The 27,081-nt window shown below is 40.3% G+C and overlaps 1 protein-coding gene across 1 annotated transcript in view; it reads right to left on the bottom strand.

Moving 5' to 3' along the window:
- Positions 1-3,324: 3,324 nt before the first annotated feature.
- The window catches only part of LOC139727157 (uncharacterized), an 82,246-nt gene continuing 58,489 nt past the window's right edge, over positions 3,325-27,081 (bottom strand). Inside the window, exons 2-4 of the mRNA XM_071638132.1 lie at positions 27,019-27,081; positions 5,762-5,882; positions 3,325-4,158 (exon numbers count right to left, since the gene is read on the bottom strand). The exon at positions 27,019-27,081 is cut by the window's right edge and continues 61 nt beyond it. Of these exons, the coding sequence (XP_071494233.1) occupies positions 3,679-4,158; positions 5,762-5,882; positions 27,019-27,081 (664 nt within the window). The 3' untranslated portion in view covers positions 3,325-3,678. The remainder of the gene's footprint in view (positions 4,159-5,761; positions 5,883-27,018) is intronic.

Here is a 27,081-nt window from a genome sequence, read left to right as displayed (position 1 = left end):
TATATGACTACGCAAACTCTATTTCTTTTACCTTTTTTTCATCAGAAACTTTGCTTCGTGAACTGCATGAGCACTGCTAATTTTGCCCTCCTCTTTTTAGAGATCAAGCGTTGATATTAATTCTGTCAACTGAAAACCCTTAAAACGGTAAAAAAAAAATGCTCGAATTCTACTTGTTTGTTGTTGTTTTTTTTTCTGAAAGAAAAATATGACTTTATCCCGTATCCTGTAGCAAATGTATAACTGTGTGGTAGTACAGTCTAGGCAAAAGTTTGAAATTGCAAACCTGGTGTGCACAAGCTCACTCACTTACCATGAAAGATTTGAATTGAAATGTCCAAAGGAATCATTTTCTTTCTGTTGATATGTTTACATAGGCCCTACACTGTAAAAACATCGGTGTTAGATCTAACACCATAGGTGTTAAATCTAACATCGATCAAGCTTCAATGGAGGACCACACCCACAGGTGTAGAAAATGTATTGTGACGGTGTTAAAAAGTGTTCCTCTGGCACTTCGTGGTGTTAATTTGACACTGTGGCTGGTGATATTTTTGACACTGCGCTAGAGTTAATTCAATGATGACACCGCATGGTGTTGATTTGATATTGGCGGTGTTAATTTCAATGGTATAACACCCGTCCAGCTTCAATAGGAGACCACACCAACTGGTGTTACTGTGGCGTAAATGTGTTTACACATTTTTTCAAAAATCAAGTACTTTATCGGAAAATTCTTTATCGTCTCGTTGAAGTTCAAAATTAACAAGAAGTGCAGTAACTAAGAAACTATTCAAAGAACAATTTTATATTTTGAAATGACACCCGGAGGTGTTAATCTAACACCATGAATGAGCACCGCAAATTTAACACCAGCTCAGTGTTTCATATTTAACACCGGACTTTTTGCAGTGTACGTAAATCACCGTCTGCCCTGTTGCTAAATCAACCGCATGGTACACCTAGCGCCATTTACCAGTATTTAGTTTGATCCATACTAAGACAATCATGTCACGAGACGAACTACCGGAAAACGCATTTCATCTCAAAATGTGAAACACTCTCGCTACTTTGCTTACGAAGTACGGAGAAGACACCGACTACGTTCCCCTCATGAACACATTAATTTTTATTTACATCTAAATCGAAGACTAGTCGTGAGAGTTGCCGTACGAGGATTGGATTTTCCAGAATAACATTTACATCGGTCCAACGTATATCATGCTATACATAGCGTACACATCACTAATATGCCGATATATCTTACCCACGTGTCGTTCAATTCTAACCTCTTATGATATAAATGGTGAAATAAAATGTGGACTACGTCAAACGGGGAGCCGGTGCAGGCGACTGAGTATTATGAGTCAGTTGTAAATCGACCTGAAAGTCATGACATTAAGTGAAGGGAACTATGCCACAACTTCAACAAATTTTTTCAACTCCAAAGAAAGTCACGTATCATTATGTAATGAGTCCCATCAACGTTGGTAGTAAAATGTATACAACAAGGAGAATTGGGGACTCCGTTTAGTTCAATTTTCGTATGATCACAGTCACGAGTGCATGAGTGTGTATAAAATTACAAAACATATACATATACAATTTCGCCTACTAACCATACATTTCTCATGAAAAGTCTACCAACTAATGACATGTCAATAGCTTGGAAACAGGAGAAAAGGCTGAGCTAGCGGGAACGATGACACAAGATCATAGATTCATTACGGGTAGACAACATAGGAACTAGAAACCACATTAGTCAGAGTTATCATTACTCTGGCTTTCATCAAGTTTGTATAGGTCCAGTAAGTGTGTAAACTGATGAAGTTAATGTCAAAGTGATATTGAACAATCATATTTTTACAAGAAAACCTCAAAAATAGTATATACATCTTAACATGATATTGAGCCGCGTGGTCATGTGGCAGAAAGCCTCACAACATTTAACACTTTTTCATTGTTTAATGTCGTGTTATAGTGACGTTCAGCTTACGTCAAACATACTCCATTATGTTCCTATTTTTAATGCAAGCAAACGATGCGCGTATAAAAGGTGTCTCGAAACTTGCATGTCAACACAAAAACGAAAGAAAGATGTGTGCAAAGTTTACCGTCACCACACACAGTCGCATAAATCCGACTACAAAATTCGGATGATCAACACCATCCAGACATTCCTTTTCTATCCTACACCCTAACTACCAAGAACATCAAAATGTTGCAATGTGAGAATTTTGGTTTTCTTCGTACAAAAATATAATATTTGGAAGCATGTACTGTTTCCACGACGAACTTGAAGTCCGTCACGAAAGCTAAATGAAACACAACTGATAAGAACTCCAGAATCCAGCGATCAGTAAACACTTTATAGGTGCCGTGTGCATAATGTATAGTGAAGTACCTTGCCCTATCAAGAAACCTTAGTTTTCCATTGGTCCGTGTCGACGAGTGACGTCATGGCCAACTGACCAACCAGTGCCTCCTGCCTGATTTTTTTTTTTTCAAATACGCTTTGTGGACTACTTTAAGCTGGCCCTGCTGTAGCCAAAGCCACGATGAAATGAAATATACACATCTAAACATCAATCTAAATAAAGGTTTGATTTGATTGAATGGTTGAAAATCGAATTATCTATCACTTTTACATGAGAATTCAAACATAACTCTCCATAACATTGTTGTCATGACGATCTCATTTTTGCCTCCGTATAAACTCGAAAAAAATTTCTACAGAATATGCAGTTATTCGTGTGCTTAACATGATTATGATATAATTACATGATTGCGACTGTCATTTCAACAACTTTGAATCGTCACAGTAAGTTGATTATTTTTGCTCCTACGGGTGTTGCTGATTTTGTGAGTTGTTCAAGAAGTATGATGAAAAGCATGAGGCATACTGCTTTGCTCGACGCGAGAAGAGGACCCGATTCCATGGAAAAGGCCTACACGACAGCTGGACGTACATCGAAATGTTGCAATGTCTTCGCTGACCAAATTTGACGACCAATCAAAAAGGCTGGTCGTGCCTTGCTAACGTCACGTGGTTGACTACGTAATCCTGGTACGTTTGCGAACCTCTTCGGGAAACGGCGGCCCGATGGTCGGTGGATGCCGGCAGGCAACTCACAGCCCTGGCTGTTGTCATTACAGCCACTACCCACTACACAAACCCACCCTGGTTGTTCTGGGGTTTCTGATCTCAAAAAGTTTACAGTCATTATCGCAAGCAAAGCTAAACGAGACCCTCCTCCCCCCCCCCCCCCCCCCAACAACAAAGAAAAAGAAGAAGAAAAAAAACAACAACATATAAGATGATAAACACAGTGAAAGAACAGAGGGGCAGGTATCGTGGATCCTTGCACTGCGCGTTAAATGATATGCGTTTCACGGGAATGATAATTTTTAAAATGACAGGATTGTGGGCATTCAATGCATCTGAACGAGTGCGTATGGGGAAACAAAAGTGAAAAGCTACGACAGCGTACACTGAATAGGACGAGTTTCGCGTAGCGTGTGGAGGCCTGAAACCAGATCGTCTAAGAAGTAGGCCCGTTCGTGTGTAGATTGGTAGTTAAAAGGTGTAGCACTGATGGCTTACCCACGGAACAAAAGTAAGGCGTGTAGTGTTTCCTGCCCATCACTGATTAGGCTGACTCGTGGATCATCGGTCGATCAGACCTCCCCGGCCTTGTCATTGGCCTTCTCGTCGGGCTTCTCGTCCGACTTTTCGTCCGACTTTTCGTCCGACTCCTTCCCGGCGGATCTCTGCTGTGTGGGCTGGTAGTAGCCGTAATTCGGGCGGCAGCACCAGTTGGCCAGAAGGCACATGATTAGGAGAATGAGTATCAAGAGCACGGGTACCACGGCGCTGTAGACCAGACTCGACGACACGCTCGGCCCGTTGACGATGGCTCCGTGGACCTTGCCGACCAGCAGCTCCAAGCCGGTGTACGTCGTCGATCTCCGTTGTCCGGCGTGCACCGTCGTCGGCGGAGCGAGGGCTCCCGACGCGTTGACGGCGAGAGCGCCACCTTTCGGTGAAGGCGTGGAAGGCGGTAAGCCGATTAACTGGCCGTCCCCGAAGGTGTTCAGCTGAACCATTTCGATGTCGGAAATGACTCGCTCTGTCGTCTCTCCAAGTGAGATGTGTAACTGTAGATAGAAGCAAATTTCAAAGCAATTCGTTACGCGTTAGAAACATCTAAGTGTACGTATCACAGGACAGTGAGTGCATTCCCATTATAACGAACACGGTTATAACGAAATTCCGGTTACAATGAAGTAAAAACTCAGGCCGCAACATTATCCGCTCTATGTCTTTCATTGTTTATTTGTTCGGTTATAACGAAATTTCGATATAACAAAAACACACACACACACATACACACACACACACACAAACAAAACAAATCAAAACATACCAACTACTGGTCCCGAGTACTTCGTTATAACAGGAGTCCGCTGTAGTCTATTTTGTTTGGTAGCTTGTTTTTATAGCTCTCTGCTCATTAGAACTATTTTCTGGTACTTGGTATGTTTATTTTCAGAATGTACGTTTCCTGTGACCGTTGAGATACTCAAAATGCAAGTCGCTGCAAGCGAATTTTATTTGAAAGTGAACTGACATATTGTAAAAACTACATGACTCTCATTTTGAAAGTCACAGTCGTCAGTAATCGCAGTGTCATGGTTTGAACAGAGAGCCGTACAGCGTGAACACATCCGGAAAATAAGGTGAATAACTCACTATAGATAAATAAATTAATTAATGAATAAAACAACCACAAATTAACAGTTATATGTTCGAACTACTAATCTAATGTACGACTTGATATTATATACATAAATGAATACATGAATGAATAATTTGATGTATACACAAAGTTTGAGTGGACGGAAGCTATAAGATTTTGCTAAGATACAAACCCATCTACAATTCATTCTTTATGCCATATGCATCTGAAGACTTTCCAAACTGCCAAGTAAGAGAACATGACAGCTTGCTTACATTCTTGATTTCTTTTCTTGAGGGCGCCCTTTGCATATTATGTTCGTATTCGCTGGGTTCGACAAGCACTGCTATCATTCTGCACACATTACACGCACCAATAGTGTTCTCAAGGAAAGGTGATTATTCATTTTTCTTGCAGTCATTTCAAAGAGAAAATAATCAGTGATATCATTCTTTTTTTCTTGTCAGGACCTATAAAACCATTAAATCCGTACTACATCTGATTTTGATTTGTGACTGTGATGACGATCATGTCATACTTCAGAATTCTATGAATTTCCTATTCGCGTGTGTGTGTGTGTGTGTGTGTGTGTGTGTGTGTGTATTAGAGAGATCGTGTGTGTGTATTAGAGATAGTGTGTGTGCGTGTGTGTAGGGAGTGGTGGTGTGAGATTGCAATGAAACGTTCACTGTTCTGTTCGGTCAGTAAACTCTTCTACGATCAATGTAAAGATAGGATGAATTTTCACTTTATTGTACATTGTCTTTTGTAAGAAACACTTGCTATTTGCATAATATAGTTCAATCGTCCCGTGTTGAGCGCCAGCTACCCAAGACCTTGAGATCAACACTTGCCGGGTGCCATCTTGATCTGTCTGGAAAACGAGCAACGGGATTTGGCTACTCACAGGATTCCAACACCCATGGAGGGATAACTAAAACTCTCCGGGGGGATCAACCCCTAAAGCCGGCCGAAGACAGACGGGAGAGATATAAAGGCTTGAGCCGAATGTCTGCTCTTACCTCGTCATCGTACAGGCTGTAGAAGATGAGCACGTTGTCCTGGCAGCCGTGATCGGCGAACCACGCCCTGCGGACCTCGTCGGCGAAATCTTTCGCCTTCACTTTCATCGGCTCGAACTCACTGCAAGAGATGCAAAGTTTGATTAACAGACTGGTAGATATCGGCCTTCTTCTTTATTATTTCATGTAAATCAAGCATGTTCACATATTATCATACATGAAAGTGTTATATGTATCATGCATATTTGATATGTATATATATATATATATATACATATATATAATCATATTCAAATACAATATTCATAAACATATTTGCTTATATTATCAGGCACGTGAATATACAATACAGAATATAATATGTTAAGTTATGATGAGAGAGGGAGATGTCATTCATATTCACATAATTAATATGAATTCACAATTACAGCGTACAATATTGTGTGGTCACTTCAATTGCAACTGGCTTCTGGCGGGTGTGTGTGTGTGTGTGTGTGTGTGTGTGTATGAGTGCGCGCGCGCGCCGTATGTTTGTGTGAGCTTTTTGGCATCACCCGCGGCGTCAGTAAGTGAGGACTACTACTACTACTACTACTAGTAGACTAATACAATGGAATCTTCTGTGACTTGATTTCAACGATTTCAGATTCTACGTTCCGAGGCTGAAGAGTTGTGTGAAAGGTATACAGTGAAGTTGCTATTGACGCGCGAGAATGATTGTCAGTTCCGCGCATGCCCCACGAGTTGAGTAACACCGTCACCAGCGCGCATGCACGATTATGCCGTCAGCTATTCAGTCTGCGTAAATACTAGCGACTGAATCCAGACTTAAATAGATTATGCTTTTTGAAAAGTATTATGCTGCTTAAATTTCGCCGAGATTGATCCCATCTGGAACCTACGGGACAAGATTGAGTTTCACTTCTCAGATAAACGTTTGAAATAACATAGCAATTGTCTTGGCTTGACGGAAATCGAATATTTTGTCCACACTTTTTTTCAGTATAGTATAGCAGCTGCTGCCACACTTTGCAGCTTTTTCAAGTGGCATCAAGAGAGATCCAGAGTGGGGAAAACCCCTTCTCAGTATTCTATCCTCTGTTGAGTACTCTATCCACTATTAGCTATTTTTAAGTTGTCTCGCGGGGGCGCGCGCTCTCTCTCTCTCTCTCCTTCACTCTCTTCACATAATATGTCTCTTTGTTTTCTCCTATTCCATTTTCTCTCCCTCTTATTCCTATTACCTCAAGCTAACACCTTTAGTGTGTCGCAATTCTAAATTTGCCTGAGTTTATTGGGCAATTTGTGATGTGTTGATAAGCAGGTTCTTTTGCTTTCTATATCTAGAGTAGATGTGGATGTGTTTGTGAAAGTACTTACTCACTTGATGACATTTCATGTTTCGCACGCACACTCAAACATGCATACACACATACGTACACACATACATACATTCATACATACATACATACATACATACATACACCCACACATGCAAACATATCATACATGCAAGGAAGCATGCATAATAGGTACGTGCAACCTGAAGTCACCTCACCCCTTTCCGCCCAGTCTGTCGTCGCCTCTTTAATCCGCACTGTCTATTTACAGTGCGCACATACCTTTCTATCAAACGCCAGAGATTAACACCCGCCCCTGATCCCCCCTGCTCGAAAGATTTCGACGTTAAACCCACGGAGGTGTCTCGAAACTCGATGAGCTTCGGTCGGTTGGTCTGTGTAGGTCGGGTGAGTGTGAGGGTGAGTTTGGAGGGGGGGGGGGGGGGGGGAGGGGTTAGATTGTTCATCTTTCCTTGCTTTTCTGGAATCATGGAGATATCCAAATATTGATGCGGCTCAGTACTTACGGTTTATCATTAGACATACCACACATATGAAAGCAAAGTAGAAGGAAAAACGTTGTTTCTTGTTTATAGCATACTCTCAGCCAGTACCAAGGAATGCATCAATATACTTCACATCATTTTTTTAGCACGTCGCAAGGCATTGCTCTGTATGCTCTTGAAAACAAGCACACAATACAGGTAACAAGTATCACTAAACATGATGTCATAGTCATTATGATGACAGTGAAAATTAACTTTTTTAGAAATTAGAAAAAACTGAATTCGTAATACAATGATAACAGCATCATTATAGTAATGGCGACTCCACTGATTTCCATGATTACAAATTATCACATTCCATATCATTTATTGTGATATGTAGAATAAACTATTCTTCACCCATGCCCGAACAGACTCTAAACTATCTAAAGATTTTGATAAGAACCTACAATGTTATCCTTACAACACCCGTTCATTAAGTGTTCTTTAACGATGTCTAACAGTGAAACGAAGATCATTACTGGACATACGTGATGATAAAAAACCCCCCCAAAACAAAACAAAACAGTACGCTGGAAAGAGGCACTGCTTCGCCGTTGTTCGAATGACTTTGTTTACTTTTTCAATTCCTTGAGTTTTTGTATTTCCACCCTAACCACCCTATTCATTTTCAGCCATTTTTCTTTTCTAATTGTTGTAACATAATAGTATGTCTCTACACTCAGTTAATCATGCTTATATATATATTTTTAGTTTGCATTTCGACAATGAACTCAATATCTGTCTGTCACAAATAGTACTCTGGAGTAATGATTGATTTTTTGTTCTTTTTGTTTTGTATATGATGTGGTTGTTGGTGTTGATTTGTTGTTTTGAATTTTTTTTTTGGTTTTATATTCTCAAAGTTTGTTGACGTTGTTGTTATGCATGGCCTTGTTGAATCCCCCCCCCCCCCCCCCCGACTGAATACAAGAGCCAACGAAACTTCGTCTCCTTATAGAAGGGAACAAAGACGGACTAAACTCATAAACAACAACAACTGCATCAAGTGGAAAAACTGCATCAGGTGGAAAAACGGAGGAAAAATGTTCTAGTGAGCAGGCATGGAACAACACGTCCGAGCATATTCATGATCACGGGATTGGGGGGGGGGGGGGGGCGAGAACAAGGGGGTGTCTATCCTAGAATATAATTCACTGGCAATTGGAATGGAGTTCAAGAACGGACGGGATGAATGATGCATATAATGCCTAACATAAGCAGGGTATTTCAGGCGAGCGAACTCTCGGCGCTGAGTGAGTGCTCGAATGTTAGGAAATGAAGACGGTTACGAACACACTCACGTGCTCTCCATTCATCAACCCACAAACGTGCCTCCATTTTGTAAGCACCATCCCAAGCGCGCAAAAGAAAGAAGAGCTGAATGAGACCGCGTCTGTCATCCAGCACTGCTTGTCATCGAATCAACAGCGCCCTCTAGTGGTCATTTTTTGTTTTGTTTTGCTTTCTTTCCCCTTAACAAAATTATCTCTCCTTATCAGCGTGATCCTCGCACTTCACCTGTGCCATCTTTATCTTTCCACCGGATATTATCATATCCGAATCCGAATGCTTATCACCATCCATTCTCTCCCAGAAGGAGATGGGATGTGGTTCATACAGGACTGTGGTGTCCGGCATTACTTGCTCCGAGTCAAAACCGATTTAAGTCATGAGGTGTAAAACTGGTCCATAAAATCGCACCAGTCTCCCCCGTTGCTTCCAACCAAAGAGGTGTATACAAGAGAGACTCTGACACCCAGTAGAGCCTCTGAAACCTTCCCTGCTCCAACCATACACGAGTAAAACGACTCATTTCCGCAGTAATGAGTACCCGTAACAACAGTATTGTGGCATAAGGTTGCCACAATACTGTTGTCGTGCGTGATGATTGCAATGCAGGCTATATCAAATGGGTGGTTATGAAATGAGGGCGCCCCTCTCTCAAGCGTGACAGGTGCCAAGGCGAAGCTTATTACGTCCTTCTGCAGCCAGGCTATCCTTGGCTTCATCTCTAACATGAACTTTCAGATAACAAAGGGAGGTATATATACCCTTGACTCTTTACATCTCTATCACTTATGCCTGCTTTCACAGGTGGGATATTCGTAAGGCGGCATAATCTTACGTCGATGACGGCAAAATAAAAATGCTTCATTAATGTCATTAAACTCGTAATTTCGTTAAATGACAAAATCGTGAGGAGAAAACAAGAAAAACAAACAACTGATGAGAGAGAGGGGAAGAGACAGGAGAAAGAGTGTGTCTTATGATATCTTTGCGAACACAAGAGAGAAAGTGAGAAAGATCGAAGAATGAAGAAAGAAGAGATTGGAAAGATGATTAGAGGGAGAGAAAGCGAGTGTATCTGTGTATATGTATAACAGGGAGAGAAGTCATGGCAGTCATGTGCACCTTCCCCGCTTATTATATGGGAATATTTCCTGCTCATCGAATTCATTATAAGCAACGCCTTGCTAGGTAATTTATTCACAACATTTGATGACAGCATGAGGTGTAAATTCGGCAATCTAAAGGCTTCGGAAAATTCTGCAAAAGAAACAAAATATCAATACGATGAACAACGAGGGGCTTTTATCATTCTTTTTTGTGCTTGTTTCGTTTTTACTCTACCTTCTGAATATCAAAACGACTGCAATAAAAAGATGACGACATCAGAAATCCAGAATCACAGTATATGGTTTCCGGGACTTGACGGATTAAAGCAGGTGGGTTCGTGAAAATTGAAGAGACCGAGATATTAACGAGCAATCATTTTGATTCTAACGTGATGGAGACGCACCGCCTGTAATAATCTTAATTTGATTTACGCGCACAGTATAGCACCCTCATTTTACGAATAACTTGTGTTTAATCGTGTTTGTAAAGTGGTTGGATAGGCTGGGTAAATAGGCTTGTTCTCTACTGTATTAAACTCATGAAAAATGTCATGATTTTCTCCTCTGAGGACTTAGTAGTATGTTAAGTGTAATTTGATAGCAGGGAATTCTGTTTACATCAATAGACGTTGCTCTCTTGCAGTCAGAACCGAGCCCCCCCCCCCCCCCCAAAAAAAAAGAAATTTCGAATACATGGAGAGTTGTACATAAACAGGTAAACCGTTCTATTCGGACGACATAATAAGGAAAGTTTGCCTGCATTGAGTAGCTCATCACGTTATCAACTGTACAAGAAGATCTGCCTGGACGTTTTCTTTGACCAACTTCATGAATCAGTGCCAAAAGAATACTCACTCGACGAACAGTTCAGCTTCTGATTACCTGATGCAGTGTGATCGTAAGTCTGGCATTGGATTCTTCGTTTCTTTTGTTTTAATTTTGGAATTAGCCACATCTGAAATAGTTTTAGCAGCACACTTCAGGAGGCATGGTGGCAAAATGGCTTACCAAAATGATGAACACCGACCCCCTCCAGAAAAAAAAGAATACAACTGAATTTACATGTTTAGGCAAAGTTTAAAACCTTTTTGGTACAAATAATATGGTAGGATGTTGTGATTAACATTGACACCTTGGTAGTTCTTCCTCACGAGGGTCATCTTCATCTCTTTGAGACTATTGCGATTATAATTTCCGAAGCACTGATCCCATCTTCACAGTTTTTGATACGCCATTTGTATAAGCCTCGCATAGGCCTATCGTATAGGCCTATCGCTGTCAAGCAGCCCCTGTGGTCGGGCGGCCGGATCATGGACAATCCCCTCCGCCGGAAGCGATGCATTCCCACGTGCGGCGCTGCATACCGGGTACGGGTCGCTGCACTGGTATCTAGTCCGGCGGCGGAGGGGTAATATGATGAGATCATCATGTGCGTGGACGAAAGGGTCTATCCAGTTTGTCTTTCCTCTCGTTTCCCCCCTCATCACGATTACTGCTGGTGGTTGTATGTTATCCGCCTCTAACACTCGCACATCAAACATCATCATTATCCAGCACCCTCTCCCATCTCTCTCTCTCTCTCACTTTCATCCGCATCTATCATCTCTAACTCCCTCCCTCCATCTTTCGTCTCTCCTCTCTAAAATGCCCCTGGCACGATGTTGAAGTCTTATCACTCGTATCTGTCCACTTCATGAAATCACTCATCTCTCCCCCTTCTTTACCCCATTCCTCTCACTGCTTCCCTCTGCCTCCTTCTCCCTTTCTCTCTCAGTAAAGGAGCTTGCCCCCCCCCCCCCCCCGTCTCCTCTTAGGTATCTGGGTCGAGAATGATGCGACAACACATCTCTTGTCACTTAGGCTTAAGCACTGTCATCTCATGGTATTCTCTTCTTGACGTGAAGTCTCAGAAGTATGCATCGACCCTTTCTTTACCCCCCTTTCTGATTCATCCCCCTTGTTATTTATCGACTTCGTCCCCTTCTATCAATCACTGCTATCAATCACAATTTACTCACCGATATTGATTAATGGTTGATATTGATTGAGGCTCTTCGTGATGCCCAGTACTACTTGACATCATGTATCAACTGAGAACATTTTCACTCGCTTGTCTTTGTCACCAACTATCGCGGCCAGTAAGCTGGCAGGCGACAAAGTCCTGATGAAGTTTGAAACGATAGCCTTTCCGGACACGATGCGGACAATAAAAATGCTATACAATCCTTTTGGGACCACCGTTGGGACTACCGCTTTAAAACCCGCCAATATGGCTTGTTCTGGACATTGAAAAGATCAGATAGTGACTTGCTGAAATTTGCCAAGGCACTTACAGTGACTGAGATCTGGCCGAGAAGTTGAGAAAACATCTCTTCAAAACTCGTCATGACGCCAAGGTTCATTCTAGTCCTTAACAAGGCGCCTTGGCAAGTTTCAATTGAGTCGCCATCTTACCTTCTCCTCGAGATCAATGTGCCCATCATGCGAGTTTAGCAAAGTCTCCTTCTCGTTCTAAACAAGGCACCGTGGCAAATTTCAACATGTCGACTTCATGCAGCACGTTTAAGCATCAGAGCGAAAGCTTTGCGTCCGTTATAGGCTTGTATACAGCGCGTTGGAAAAACAAATTACATAAGCAAAATGAATAGAAGGTCAACTCATATTCGCATCACTCAGTGTCCGGACACCTCTCAGGCCTTAGCGAACAGGTGAGGGCGTATTTTGGTCTCATTTTACCGGCCTACGCGCGCTTCTGTTGATCTTAGCTGATGCTATAACTACATGGTGAGTGACATTGAATGACTGCAGTATACAGCTCTATACAAATATGACGTGTCTAAATAGTGTGTCAACTTTGAAGGGGCCGCGGAACCGTGAAGGGGGGGGGGGGGGGGGAGAGAAGAGGGCTGTGAATGGCCCCCACACTATTGATTTTTAAAAAAGTGATAAGATAGCAAACACGACAAAACTGTGACTTTCCAAAATTGCTGCTCAAGATTTTTACCACTATAAAGAGGGGGCGGGGGCAATGTCAAATCATCCAACCACGAACACTACCCCTAGCCATCCACCCCCAACTAAAAATCATTCCGCGGTTATATGACTTGTCCCTATACTGACTTCATCGCCCTCACAAACGCCGTAAAACATGATTTGGCCCAACTCTTCATGAAGTTGTCCACTTCAAGAAAAATAGAAAATTATATCCAAGCATTTATTTTCATTCACCTCATGGTCAAAATGAGCACATCGATCCATATTGTTCTTAATCATTACTGTTGATTAAACGAGCTAAATAATCTGGCAACTGAATAAGTAGTGTTTTAGCAATTTGTTTTGAAAATAAACTAAATGAACTGAATTAAACTTAACTGAACCAGATTACCAACCTATAGCAAAGCGCGAATTTAATATCTAAGCAAGATAATACATCAAACATCACTATTCAAATCTATGATTTGCCACATGCCATTTTGTCACACGTTGGATTTTGATATTTTGAATGCAAATTTTCTTTACAGTAATTCTGCAATTGCCCAATTAACAAAAAATCGTTAATCTGTAAGTAGCGGAATTATACGACGTCGATATTACGGCGATCAAAACTGAATTATACCGCTGGTGATGACGATAATGACGATAATAATATGAATAATAATGATACCAATCATGATAACGAAAACGACACTGAAAAGAAGACAATGAATATGAACAACGAGAGTAACTAACCATGAAAGTAATGACCATACCATTTTTGCTCTTCTCATCACAGTTATCATATTCGACCCATCATTTCTTATGTATATCTCTTTCTCTTTCTCCATGTGCATAATACTTCATTTTCCAACTCATGTTCTACCTATTACCTCACACCCTTCTCTCCTGTTTCTGGAATTAAAATGTGTTCAGAAGGTGTTTGTAACAGAAAGGAGAGAAATATGTGTCTTTGTGAACAAATAAGACTGGATTTAAAGGTGCTACATAATTATATAGTTACAGTGATTTGCACCCTCATCATGTCCTTCTTACTTTTACTTTATTTTCTTTCCTTGTTTACATTCTGGGACCCATTTAACATTAAAAAGTTGCTATGATAGCAAGTCTAGCTGAAGCGGCAAATATCATGGTAACGACAACAACCCCTCTTCCTGATTGGCTGTTAATGCTACAGGCAGCTCCTGTATTTTAACAAAACTTACTATCCAAATACATTTTATGAAATGGGGTCCCTGGTGTTTTTCTTTATCAATACTTTGTCGTAATCCCGAGGGTACTGTTGTTTAATACGCTATATCCACAGAGTTACATCAGAGCGTGCGTGGAGACGTTCATTTTGTCGGAGACAAGACCCGATATGTTAAAGGGATCGTATGGTTTTGGTTGAGACCTAATTTCAGGTTTCTAACATTATTTGGTGAGATAATGAGAAACCTCTTATAAAATACGAAAGAGCATGTATTTCCATGAGGAATTCAACGTTTATTTGACGAAAATTGGTTTTGAAATGGAAAACAGAGCGATTCTAATAAAGTGTGGGACCCATCTTTTATTGCGATCGCTTTGTTTTACTTTGTTTTTGGATGTTTCAGTCATTCCAAACCTGATTTTCATCAAATAAACTTTGAATTCCTCTTAAAATGGTATGCTCTGTACTATTTCATAAGTGTTTTCTTGGTATCTCGCAAATAGTTAAAAGCCCAATTCTCATCTCCACCAATACTGTACCATCCCTTTAAAACGTGACGGCGGAGTTAAACACTCACGGGAACGTCGTAGGATAAAGATGGGTGTGTATGATGTGTGTGTGTGTGCGTTTGCGTCGTGGGATGGCATATCACGTATACTCACACGTGACCCATGCATGCATGAAGGTTTAAGGAGACGGCGAATGCAAGTATAATACATGAATCATGTAAATTTAATAACTCGCAGGCTATGCGTGATCTACGCGCTTCATTCGTCAATTTAATGACTTATGCTGACAGTGCACTCTTAAAGTTCTTCCATAATCATATCTCCCTCGTATTTGAAGACTTTTATGCTGACTTGTAAGACTGTAGGTTTAAAAAATTCTGTTGCTTTATCAATTTATTTCTTATTTATCAACAAATATCAATTTATGTCTGCATATATGTCTTTACTATGATGGTTTTATTATTCTGGGTGACAGGTACTTTCCGAATAACTTTCTGCAGTGTGTCGACTTGTAATTTTGTAAATGATATTTCAAAAAATGAATGTTACTAATGTCTGGTGAGGGAAAACTAGTGATTTGACCAATAGCCTTATATCAATCTACGTTCTTTTAAAGAATTAAATGTACGTTATTTTGATATAAATGAAATCGGATCTTCCTTAAAAGTCATTTTCGGTGCAAAAAAAAAATTATACCATATCTATGCACGTGTGCTTCTTTTTTACCACGATGCTTGCAAGTTTTAGCCTTAGGAAATTCTTATAAAAGATGATTTCGAGGAATTCGTATTACGCGAAATGTCTTGACACGAGACTAGTAGAGTCGATCCAGGGTCGCCCATTTTATAGGCGTGCGCATCTACACAGCATTACTCCAGTATCAATCTTTCAGAGCTCGCAATTTATACCGTACATGCACTCTGTCTGTGTTACCCCGGGCACTCACGGAAATGACAATCTACACCTAACAAAGACTAGTCGATAAATGAAATTAGACAGAGGTAATTGGTCGAAGGTATGACGTCATAATCATCTCCACTGCTGCCATGTTGTGTCAACGCATGCCTCGGCCTCGCTATGTTTGTTTCTCACAGCTCTACCAAAATCTAATAAGTAAGAAGGTCTGCCCAGTGTAACTCGATCAGCCCTTTTTGCTGATTAAAGCGCATTACGGTGGGATCAACTAAGGGAACTTTCTATGCCATGATGAGAGGCAACATACAATACATGCACCGGAAAATCTTTTACGTACTAATGCAATAAAAAAAATATCGAGTGGATAATGCAGAAAGGTATGGACCTACTTATTAGTGACTAACAATGGGATGGATAATACTCAGCGTTCAACATTGTTCAACATCCTTCTCATAGATACGTTCATCTGGGGTGCGATTACCAATTACAAGGTACTTCTGGGCCCCATTTCATAAAAGATGTTAGGATAGCAACTCTTGCTGGAATAGCAGTTGTCATGGTAACGACAAAAATCCAGCTTCCTGATTGGCTGTTGTTACTAGAAGTTGCCATTCCAGCAAGAGTTGCTATCTTAACATCATTCATGAAATGGGGCCGTGGGAGAGGCAAACACGAGTGCATAAAGCATTGCAGCCCTCTTCTCTCTGCAATGGCGTCATTAGCATGATCATAAAATAGATTATGAGGTTATTTTTTACTCTTAGTCTTATGTGAGAATACTGCCGACAAAGAGAATGATGAGCCTGACCGTATATTATCAACGATAAGCACACATTAAAGCTCTCCGATCGAGCGACTTTCTGCTGTAGAGATTATATGAGAAAAGGAATATCGCTTAAACATTTTAACTCGGGGAACTGTACATCATAGCCGATCCGTTTGACCACCGAAAAGCTCCATTTCCTCCTATACCCTTCTCACCGAAGACAATGGACTTTCTCTTCCGAACTGACCAATCAGAATGGAGGATATGAGTTGTGCGATGAGAAATTGACACGGAACATCTCAAACAATTTCGGGACCTCCCCATCGACTTTCAACCACGCCCCTGATGTCTTGCTTCTATGATTATGACAATGAAATTGGTAAAAGATGATAATGATAATGACAGTCAATACAATGTTATCAAAACGATAACAACAAGAAGCAACGGGCTACTACTAGAGACACTGTAAGAAAATGGGAGACACAACAACGACAACATTCCTTACCACATTTCGAATGCGCGGATGTGGAAAATTGTCGTCTGCTATGACGGATGTGGCCCTAGCAGACGCAAAAAAAAAACTAAACAAAAAACAGACACCAATCGCAATCATTGTGATCCTAGGCTTAAACACGCGGCCCGAATTCACGAAGGTGGTACAATTGAAACCATGGTTTAAACCACGGACAAAAACCATGGAGCGCCAAGTGTCGCACGGAATATTTCGTTACGAAATCAGTCATTTCGTCGATGAAATGATTATTTTGTAACGAAATGACAACATTTTTTAACTAAATGAACATTTCGTCCACGAAATGATAATTTCGTCAACGAAACGGTTATTTTGTCGACGAAATGACCAATTTCGTAACGAAATATTCCGTGCGACACTTGGCGCTCCATGGTTTTTGTCCATGGTTTAAACCATGGTTTCATTTGTACCACCTTCGTGAATTCGGGCCTAATGGTACAACACTGCCATATTGGCTCAGGTAGCTCTCGCAGATTGCTCCTAAATGCCACGTGTTTTATTCGATGCAAAATAAAGCTCCATTAAGATCAGGCACAAAATAAAAGCTACACAAATACACACACACAGACACAGACACAGACACAGACACAGACACAGACACAGACACACACACTGCACACACACAACAAAGAAGCACACAGCTCAACTCATATAATGAAGTTTCACTCCTGAACGCCATGTGTTTTATTCGATGCAAATAGCTTTAGGGAAACACGGACCAAATTTAGATCCTACGGCGCGGCGGGATTATTTTCGCGCTCCAGTTTCGATGGTCTGCGATCCACGGATTGTACAGCCTGCTTGCATGGTCTTGGCATTTTCATGTAGGTACTTGGCACTCCGTGAAGGAACATAGCGTGCGAGTAAAATGGAACAGGCGTGCTGACAACCTCGTACGTGCAACTATTTTAACGCTCACAGAGTGGGCTCATTTTCTTGGCCTCAAACCAAATGAGCCAGCTAGTCATTGGGGGAAAAATCAAAGTAAAAAAAGAGCTATGGCAGAGTCTTTCACGTATTCGTATTCAACATACACACACAGAGACATACAGACACAATGATTAGACAACTTACCCCCCCCCCCCCTTTCGATTGGAAAAATCTCGGGTGGAACTCTCTTGGGGTATTTTTTTTTCTTGATTATTTTGTTGCTTTCTTTCGATTCTTTTTTTTTTTTAAAGGGATAGTACAGTATTGGTAGAGATGAAAATTGGGCTTTAACTTTTTGGCGAGATACTAAGAAAGCACTTATGAAATAGTACAGAGCATACCATTTTAAGAGGAATCAAAGTTTATTTTATGAAAATCGGGTTTGGAATAGCTGAAACATCCAAAAACAAAGTAAAACAAAAGATCGTAATAAAATGTGGGTCCCACACTTTACTAGGATCGCTCTGTTTTGGATATCTAGGCCATTTCAAAACCAATTTTCATCAAATAAACATTGAATCCCTCTTGGAATTACATGCTCTTTCATATTTCATAAGAGGTTTCTCACTATCTCACCAAAAAATTATACAAACCTGATGTTAAGTCTCAACCAAAACTATACGATCCCTTTAACTAATCATGAAAATTATCAGAAAAGTTCCATGAAAAACAAAAACAAAAAACACAGCAACAAGGAATCAATCGTCTGGTTCCTAACTCCAGGACGTAATGAATGTTATTAGCATATAAATGCAGTATTGTGACATTTGAATGGAATTATTTTCTTCTCTTTTTTTCTTTTCTTTCCACGCAGAAACGTGCTGATAAAATGAAGCATATAGGGGGCGCTGGTGATCTAAGAGCCATGTATAATAGTACACGGCTCTGATGTAATCCTGTGATTAATAAATCCAGCTAGCAAGCTATAGTGCAAACTATCAAGTTGGAAAAAAAAAACATAACAAGTGAAGGTGGCATGCCTAGATCAGCCTCATCTCTCTCTCTCTCTCTCCCTCTCTCTGTAAACATTACTTATAAACATGACAAAAGGCAGCATGTTTTTATCATCATTATAGCAGCTTAGATAGTTTCGCGCGCGACGGTTTAGGAAGAGTGCGCAGTTGTTAAGAATAAATTGTATTTGTTCATATTTCTCATAAAAATGGAGAGAAAATCTAGGTCCTGCACGTTCTATTTCACAGAAACTCCTTCACAAAAGACTACTACGCAATTTCATGCCTTTCCCCTCTTTTCTTGTACACGTCATTTTTCGCCATGATACCCCAAATCAAGTAGGCTTACTCCGTAGGCCTATACAGAACCGCAACGTAATACACCATCTCTCGAAGCAAGTCGTTTCGAAACTGTAAACTTGATTTATTAATTGCTTAAAGGGTTGCAATCCCATTTAAGTTATTATTTAGCCCTTCAGGACCCTGTTGAGTAAAAGAATACAATTCATTTCGTATTTCATTTACGTTTGATGATGATACATCATACAATATATCAAATCAAATGAGACCACGTTATAGTCTCTACACACTCTCTTTTGTGGCTGGTATTGGATGAACTGAGTCTAATACTGCTATATAAATAACGATGTATTATATACTTTATAATTTCAACATGAACTTCAGTACAAAATGCCTGATCATTACTGTTTTGGTACAGGATGTTTCAAACAGGATGAATTGCTTCACCACATTGCAGTGATTTGCGTTTAAGGAAACTTTATCACTATTACAAGAAAATGCCAATACGGTCGGACGGACGGATACTGAAAACTGGAATCCGGAGACGAAATGGATTTGCCATCTTAGTGAGAGAAAAAAGGAAAGGATGGATTCATAAGTAGGCCCTAAATACATACATCTTGCTGGCGTTAAAATTACGTTCTGCGGTGCCTAGCAACACATTAGTACCGTCTTGGCGTGGAATGGTCACGTGACACGCATGAAGGGGATTTGTTTGAAAGGATGCATTCAGAAGCGAAGTAAAGGCAAGAAGAATGCCTGCTTCCTTGCTTGTAATAATAACATTGACACGTACGTATAAAACTGGAAAGTGTCTAGCACCTGCTTTCGCGCGTGTTTCATTGGTGTCGGATGAAGCACGAAATATCACTTTGCATTAAAGGTCGGTGATTGGTCAGAATGTAATCACGTGACTATAATGCAGCGAGGACCGAAATCGTTATATTGCCTGCAGTGGCGTCACGTCAGGTAATATAATTCCGAAATTCGACGAGCTGCCGACGTGGCTAGAGTGAAATAATCCGTCTTTATGTAGATCATTAACTCCGTCAAACATTCGTGTTGTCTGTCGTTGTAACATGACACTCTCGACATAAAGACCCTTGGGATTTTTAAAACACCTTTCAAAAGGCAATATGTGTACAATATACAACGACAAAGCAACTGTCAGACACATTTTAGTTCCACCGCTGTTACTTCTACTGCTATATATATCTACTATATTTCTTCTACAACTACTTAGATTATTTTCTTGTACTATGATCTTCCATACCACTGCTGCTGCTACCACTACTACTACTGCTGCTGCTACTAAGTATATAATATGTATGTATAGTAGTAGTAGTAGTAGTAGTAGTAGTAGTAGTATAGTATATAGTATTAGACTAGAGTAGAGTAGTAGAGTGTAGTATAGTAGTGGTAGAAGTAAGTATATAATGGTAGTGGTAGCTAATAGTAGTATACTTGTTGCCTTAACAGCAGCAGCATTGGTAAGACCCACTTGCATTCGACATCTTTTATAATACCGCAAGTAGTCACGTGAAAGCACCAGTATGAAGAACATACGACAGAAGCAAACACTGAACGAAGACGCGCCGATGATATCTCCTGGAATTCTCTACCAACGACGAATATTGTGATTCCTCGAAAAAAAAAGTTTTGAATTTCTTCTTCGTTATTCTGAGAAGTGTACTTCATCCGTGTGTAAATAGAGGCGCACGTGTATGAACCGTATATACTCTGCGAAACATGAAAGTTGACTTATAATAGGATTTATTTCACTACAAACTGCGAAACGTTTGCATAAAACCATGCATTGAAGCAACTATTGTTGAGGAAGAGTACGCCTCAAAAAGTTGTTCACATAATACAGGCAAGTCGCGCGACTGCTTTTGATCCCCGATTCGATTAGCAAAGCCACATCATACCTTTAAGAGTATAAGGAAGCCCGATAAATATATTTACTCCTATTTTAACATCACAAGCAAAACAATTAAGCGCCCCTGCTCACGCACGGAGGTAAAGTGATTTTAGTTCCGTCGCCATGGTGACAGCGGCAGAGAAACTCTGAGAAGTGAATCCCACTTCAGGCGCTGTTGCATTTTTTGGCTTCGACGGTGAGCTGGAATAACATGATTGACAGGATCGTGCTACGCCTCGGCCGCGCTTTAAATGATCAAATATTGCGAATTCTATTGACGGTATCAAGCCAAATCTAATCCGCGAATGCCGCGGCTAAATTCGGCTCCGATGATGGGAGACGAAAATAATAAAATTTGCATGGTCCATTTGCAGTCAGACACACTTTAAGACGGGTAAAAACGTAAAGTGCGTAATGGTGGATAATTCACTTTCTGTAGCCAGGCAGATTCGGGAATTATATTTACCTGAAGCTTGCACTTTCACAACAGTAAATTTTTTAAAAAGTATCCACTTCTACTTTCATTGTTTATTAAAGGTTTATCCTCAATTGAGCGATTATTTGAGTTGGCATATGCCGTATGAGTCCATGATTTAATAAATGCTATATATGGATAACACGGCACATCGACGAGTTGTTTCATACCAACTTTGTCACTGCTCCTACACGCACTAAGAAAAATCCAATCATGAAGACATTGCCAGTTTGAACACCGTCAAGATTTCATGTTCAGAATTTGTGAAATATAATGGAAGATTAGAAAAGTCTCGTCTCTAGTTTTGCAAATTTATTGGTGGTTTTTATGCCCTATACAGGAGGACGAAAATAGAAGGCCTATAGGCCCCTCTCCTAAGCTTCAACTTTTTAGAGCCTCTAATCGACGTATCGCAGTCAATCAGAGCATATCAATACTTATATAGCTGGTACACAAAACGATCAGATACTGTCGTGCCTAACAATATTTTGAGGAATATATTCCTATTGAAGCAAATGCCCATCACACGAAGGTACTTTTGTTTGCCGGGTTAAAGGCAAAATACACCCCTGCAGAAATAAATTGCAATATGGGTAAGCAAAAACAAAAGAAAAAAAAACCATGTTTGGAGGATGAGGTGGTTCGAAGTATTTGTAGATGTAGGGATTCTGTCCAAGAGGTCGTGATGGAAAGTCTCAATCCGTAGTGTGCGTCTGAGCTGACAAAAAAAGAAGAAGAAGCAAACCATAAAACCATCCTTCCATTTTACAGGACTACGGCAATTAATCTTTCATGATGATAAACAAGCATGCGCCTCTTTGATAACACAATGATGACGTCATTTGGCGCCAAACAAAATTACGCGCAAATGATCAGTAGAATAGGGTACAAATTGAGGAAAATTTCTACATAACATGATCCCAGTTTGCTTTAACGTTCTCTTTCAATCATGTCCGCTCGTACGTCAGTAACATTATTACTTGACGGGGGAAGGGATCGCGCAGTTGTAATCGCCTGTACCTCCTGTAGTCCTGCCTCATGTTGTTTGCGTCGGTATACTATGTAGCGCAATTATGACTTCTCTTTATCCCCCCCCCCCTTCTCTCTCTTTCTCTCTTTCTAACTCTTGCTCTCATTTTAACGGCGTAGTTTGGGCCCAGAAATACCGCAAAGTGAAGAACGTCGCAGCCAATAAAAATTATCCACCGTCTATAAAACGCTGCGCAATATTAACAACTATCGTTAAATTTCGCGTCTTTGTTAATAAACAGACGGGCAAGCACATAACACTTCATTTAAGGTGTTCCCTATCCTAATGGAGAGGGAAACGTGTTATTGCAGGAGAATGTCACGTAGTAGACGTAACCAGCAACGTGTGAAAAGGGAAACTGAAGCGAAATGGGTTCTAAAAAAATTCTAATCGCTTATTCACAGAAACGTCTGTAAATCACGGCGTATAAAACCTTCCAACCTATGTTTAACCTACATATTTCTTTTTTTTTTACTCCTATACTCAATCCTGCAAGTAGATAAAGTCTTTTTCTTGTCACGATTTGTTTGTCAGATGCATAGTATCTAAGAAAACCACAATCCCTCATCCAATCCCAGTTGATACCAAAGGCCAATCGTAGACGGAGTAGTCCTTTGCAATTCGATCAATCTATATCAAGCATAAATAAAATGTGCTGATAATTAATCAGAAATAAAATGTGTTGATAACCCTTTGATCATTCCTGATGGCATAAACTGGATTTTCCTCTCATTACTCATTTTCTAGAAAACGGCAAGAACATGCTTGCCGAAACGACGGGAGTGGGTAGGCCCTTTTCAGGGTCACATACATACCCAAGAAAGAATACGTGGTGCACCGTTAAGCTTTCTACCATGCACCCAACGCAGGTGTAATCGATCATTTAAAGTGTTAGATTTTGGCTGCATGGAGTTAACTTGATGAAACTCGATATACGAAAGGATAGCAAGAACATATGAAATACCCCTTTTCGTGTTTAAAAAAAAAAAAACACCCTTTGAGTGCAAAATTATTACCACAGTCAAATTAACTACTGAAGAACGCTCTGAAAAACCAAATAAAATGTGGAATGAAACTTTTTGGAGCGATGGCTGGTTTCTGCTAGCATTCATAATATACAAAGCATTCTGTCACACTACATTTCGCATGCATGAAGAATGATTATATTTATATCCGTCTGATTACATCTCATCGATTCTTTGAGTTCACCACATTGTCTTAATACTCTTTAATTGGAAGAATGCTATGCTGTGAAGATTGATAAAATATCTACCTTATCTCGGACTTTGAAATAATCTCCATTGATTTCGGATATTGAAAATAGACACGTTGTACTGTTAACTTACTAGTGCATCTACAGTAAGTTTCTTACAACGTCAAATGCAACTTTACAGTGATAATGATTGGGATGAACAAGAAGACAATAATAAAGACGACAGTATTTAGACCCATAACTATTATATCAAAAGAAGATGGTCATGATGATAACGATGCAAATGATGTTGACGGAAAGGAAGATGATATAGATGATGATTAGTATGAAGATTAGTGACGACCATATACCAGTCCTAAAGACATCTCACGTTTCACGGCTGCAGTTAAATATCAAGCTCTTACCCTGCTGTATGAACACACACACACACACACACACACACACACACACACACACACACACCTACACACGCAAGTAAGCTACTGCAGTGACATTATACTCTCCAGCGGCCGGCTGATAGTAAGTTTTGATTTCTTTCCGTACTGGAGGACGAGGACAGAATGTGATGAGGAATTCGATCATCAATCGATACTACGTGGGACAACATGCATGACTCGCTGGCGACTATATCCGGTTTCCCTCATGATCGTTTGACGTATCATGTACAACGCGTGCGTGTTTGTGTGTGTGTGGGGGGGGGGGGGGGGTATGTATGTGCGTGTGTGTGCGTGTGTACGTACGTTTCTTAGTGTGTTGTGTCTATTGGCAGGGGCAGAAGGCGTTTGGGATTGTCACAAGGAAGGGATTTAACACATTCTACAATTTAACGTTATACTACTCTGTCCAAAACACCATAACAAGATGCCAAAAAATAAAAATAAAAAAACACCAAAAATAAGTGAGAAAATCAAAGTCAGGTGTCAGCCAATCAGAATTGAGTATGCAGAGACTATGTTCTATTTTTTTACTTATGTTTGATCTCAACCATTATGCAGCAGGGTCTAGGGAACACACCTTCTTTCCTCTTGCTACATGTGTTTGTTAGCTATGCAAGACTTCAATGCATGTCTGCAAGTATGTTGCTTTTTAGTTAATACCGCAGAGGCTGTGGTGAATGTCGTGTAATATTGTACAATTTATAAGACTCATATCAGCCCTGTGCTGGGAGGTTCCCCATTTTCCTATATAATCAAAACATGGTAAACATCCATTCCCTTACATAAAGCAATAGGTTACCCATTATAGAATCACGACCGAAGGGGCAGGGTGGCAAAGATCAGTATACTAATTCAAAATATCCTTGAGAAATGCCTTTTTTTTCTCTTGTCTCATCTTGAGTACAAAAGTTTCTAAAGATTTTGATTTGTTTACAGTTAAGTTGACTGTTTTTGCCCGATTCTGGTATCGTTATAGCAGTGTATAAGGACAGTTTTTAAGAATCATCTATGTATTTTTTCTCTCTACATTACTTGTTCTTTAAACTTTTGTAAAAGTGTGAATCCTTACATCTCATTGTGTAAATGACTTTCCCCTCTTATACTTTGGAAGTTATCTCGGATTTGCATTAAAAACGATACCACAATGATCGGACAAGAATGCGCATATGGGTATGTTTGTGTTTACGTACATGATGAAGAAGTTTGTGTGAACTATGAGTATGATGTGAGTTGTATGTAAGTGCATGTAAGTTCCTACGTATTCTGTTTTGTGTGAGCCTCGTACGATTCGAATTGTAGGCGCTCTCACCTGGCGCGGATAGCTGCTGCCTCGCATGCTCATCAGCTATCGATCGGTTTCCAAGGACACCGGCTCGGTCGCCTGAGCCAGGTGAAAAGTGGGGTAATGAATGGGCTTAACACCACTTGATTGCAACGGAAGGAAATAGGAGGAGGGGGGCGGTAGAACGCGCGCCGCCATGTTCGTCGCTCACTGATTTCAATCAGGGACGTAGATTTGTGGATCACCGCCGAGAATCATCTTTGGGGAGAGTAAATATTGACGTGATATTGTCGGGGCCGCAGGAGTATGATACTTTAATACAGCTTTTCGGTAAAACTGCAAGGGTCAGATAAGAGGCGCACATTAATTTGAGACAAGAAACTTTCGACGGCGTAGTGAATCAGTCTGCGAAAGTCCGACATCAGTTTCAGATGACGTGGGTGAAAGTTCTCGGTTTGCGAGATTTCAAACCTACTTTTAATCACTCATTTTTACTTTCAATATTTCGACAACTGATTTGCTAAACAATGGAAAGAATTTTGTCGAAAATGTATGGCGATATTCATAGAAAACAAATACTTGAAAATTAAATGCCTTGATCCTAAAAACAAACTTATTTCTATCTGGTATCGCCCAACTCCCCCCCCCCCCCATCTCCCCCGCCACACACACACACGCACACTATGTATGTATGTACATACGTATATATATATATATATATATATATATATATATATATATATATATAATACAATATGATAATAATAATAAAAGGGCGCCAATATTTTCTCGATCCTGTAGAACCGAATGTCTGATAAAGATGACAAACCATCACGCTTCACGCTTTCAAATCGTGTTTTAAAGGGACATTCCAGGTGATTTTCATAATTTCACATCATGTAGTACATAAATCAACAGCTCCATGTATAGATTCGTTGAATTTATTGTGGTTAATGAGCAGAGAAACAATACTTTGAAAAACCTTAAACAAATCACACTGAACAAGGATGATGACATAGAGGTTCACATATTCCAGAAATGTAGCAGTGTAATTCCATTACAATACCGCTTGCTTGCCAGTTCACCTGTGTACAATCTATGCATGCCTTCTTCTTTTGTTCTGCTTCCAAGAGCCCCAAATTCATGCATTCTTATGGTGAGGCTGCCATGTCATCATCCTTGTTCATCGTAATTTGCTATAAATTTTCGAAAATATTCCTATTTTTCATCCCAAATATCATTAATACTGAAACTCCGTCCTTAGTATAACTAATTTATAGTGGTTCAAATGTAAAAATCTGAAAATCATCCGGAGGTCTCCTTTAATCTATAAAGCATTGGACTGTGCGTTTGTGTGTTTGTGTGTGTGTGTGCGAGAGTGTGTGTGTGTGTGCGGGTGTATGTGTGTGTGTGTGTGTGTGTGTGTGTGTGTGTGTGTGAGGGAGAGAAGAGATGAGAAGAGAGAGAGAGAGAGAGAGAGAGAGAGAGAGAGAGAGATGAATTCGAAATATCGCGTTGACTTACCCATCTGTGTTGAGCCGATAGACAAGAGCAATGGCGATCTGGTAGCCCTCATGCCGGCAGTCC

Source organism: Diadema antillarum, unplaced genomic scaffold, assembly GCF_040938485.1.
Source record: "Diadema antillarum isolate AM-2024a unplaced genomic scaffold, OU_Dant_1.0 seq00000121_RagTag, whole genome shotgun sequence".
NCBI classification, from domain to species: Eukaryota; Metazoa; Echinodermata; class Echinoidea; order Diadematoida; family Diadematidae; genus Diadema; species Diadema antillarum.
This window is presented reverse-complemented; position numbering and strand designations above follow the sequence as displayed.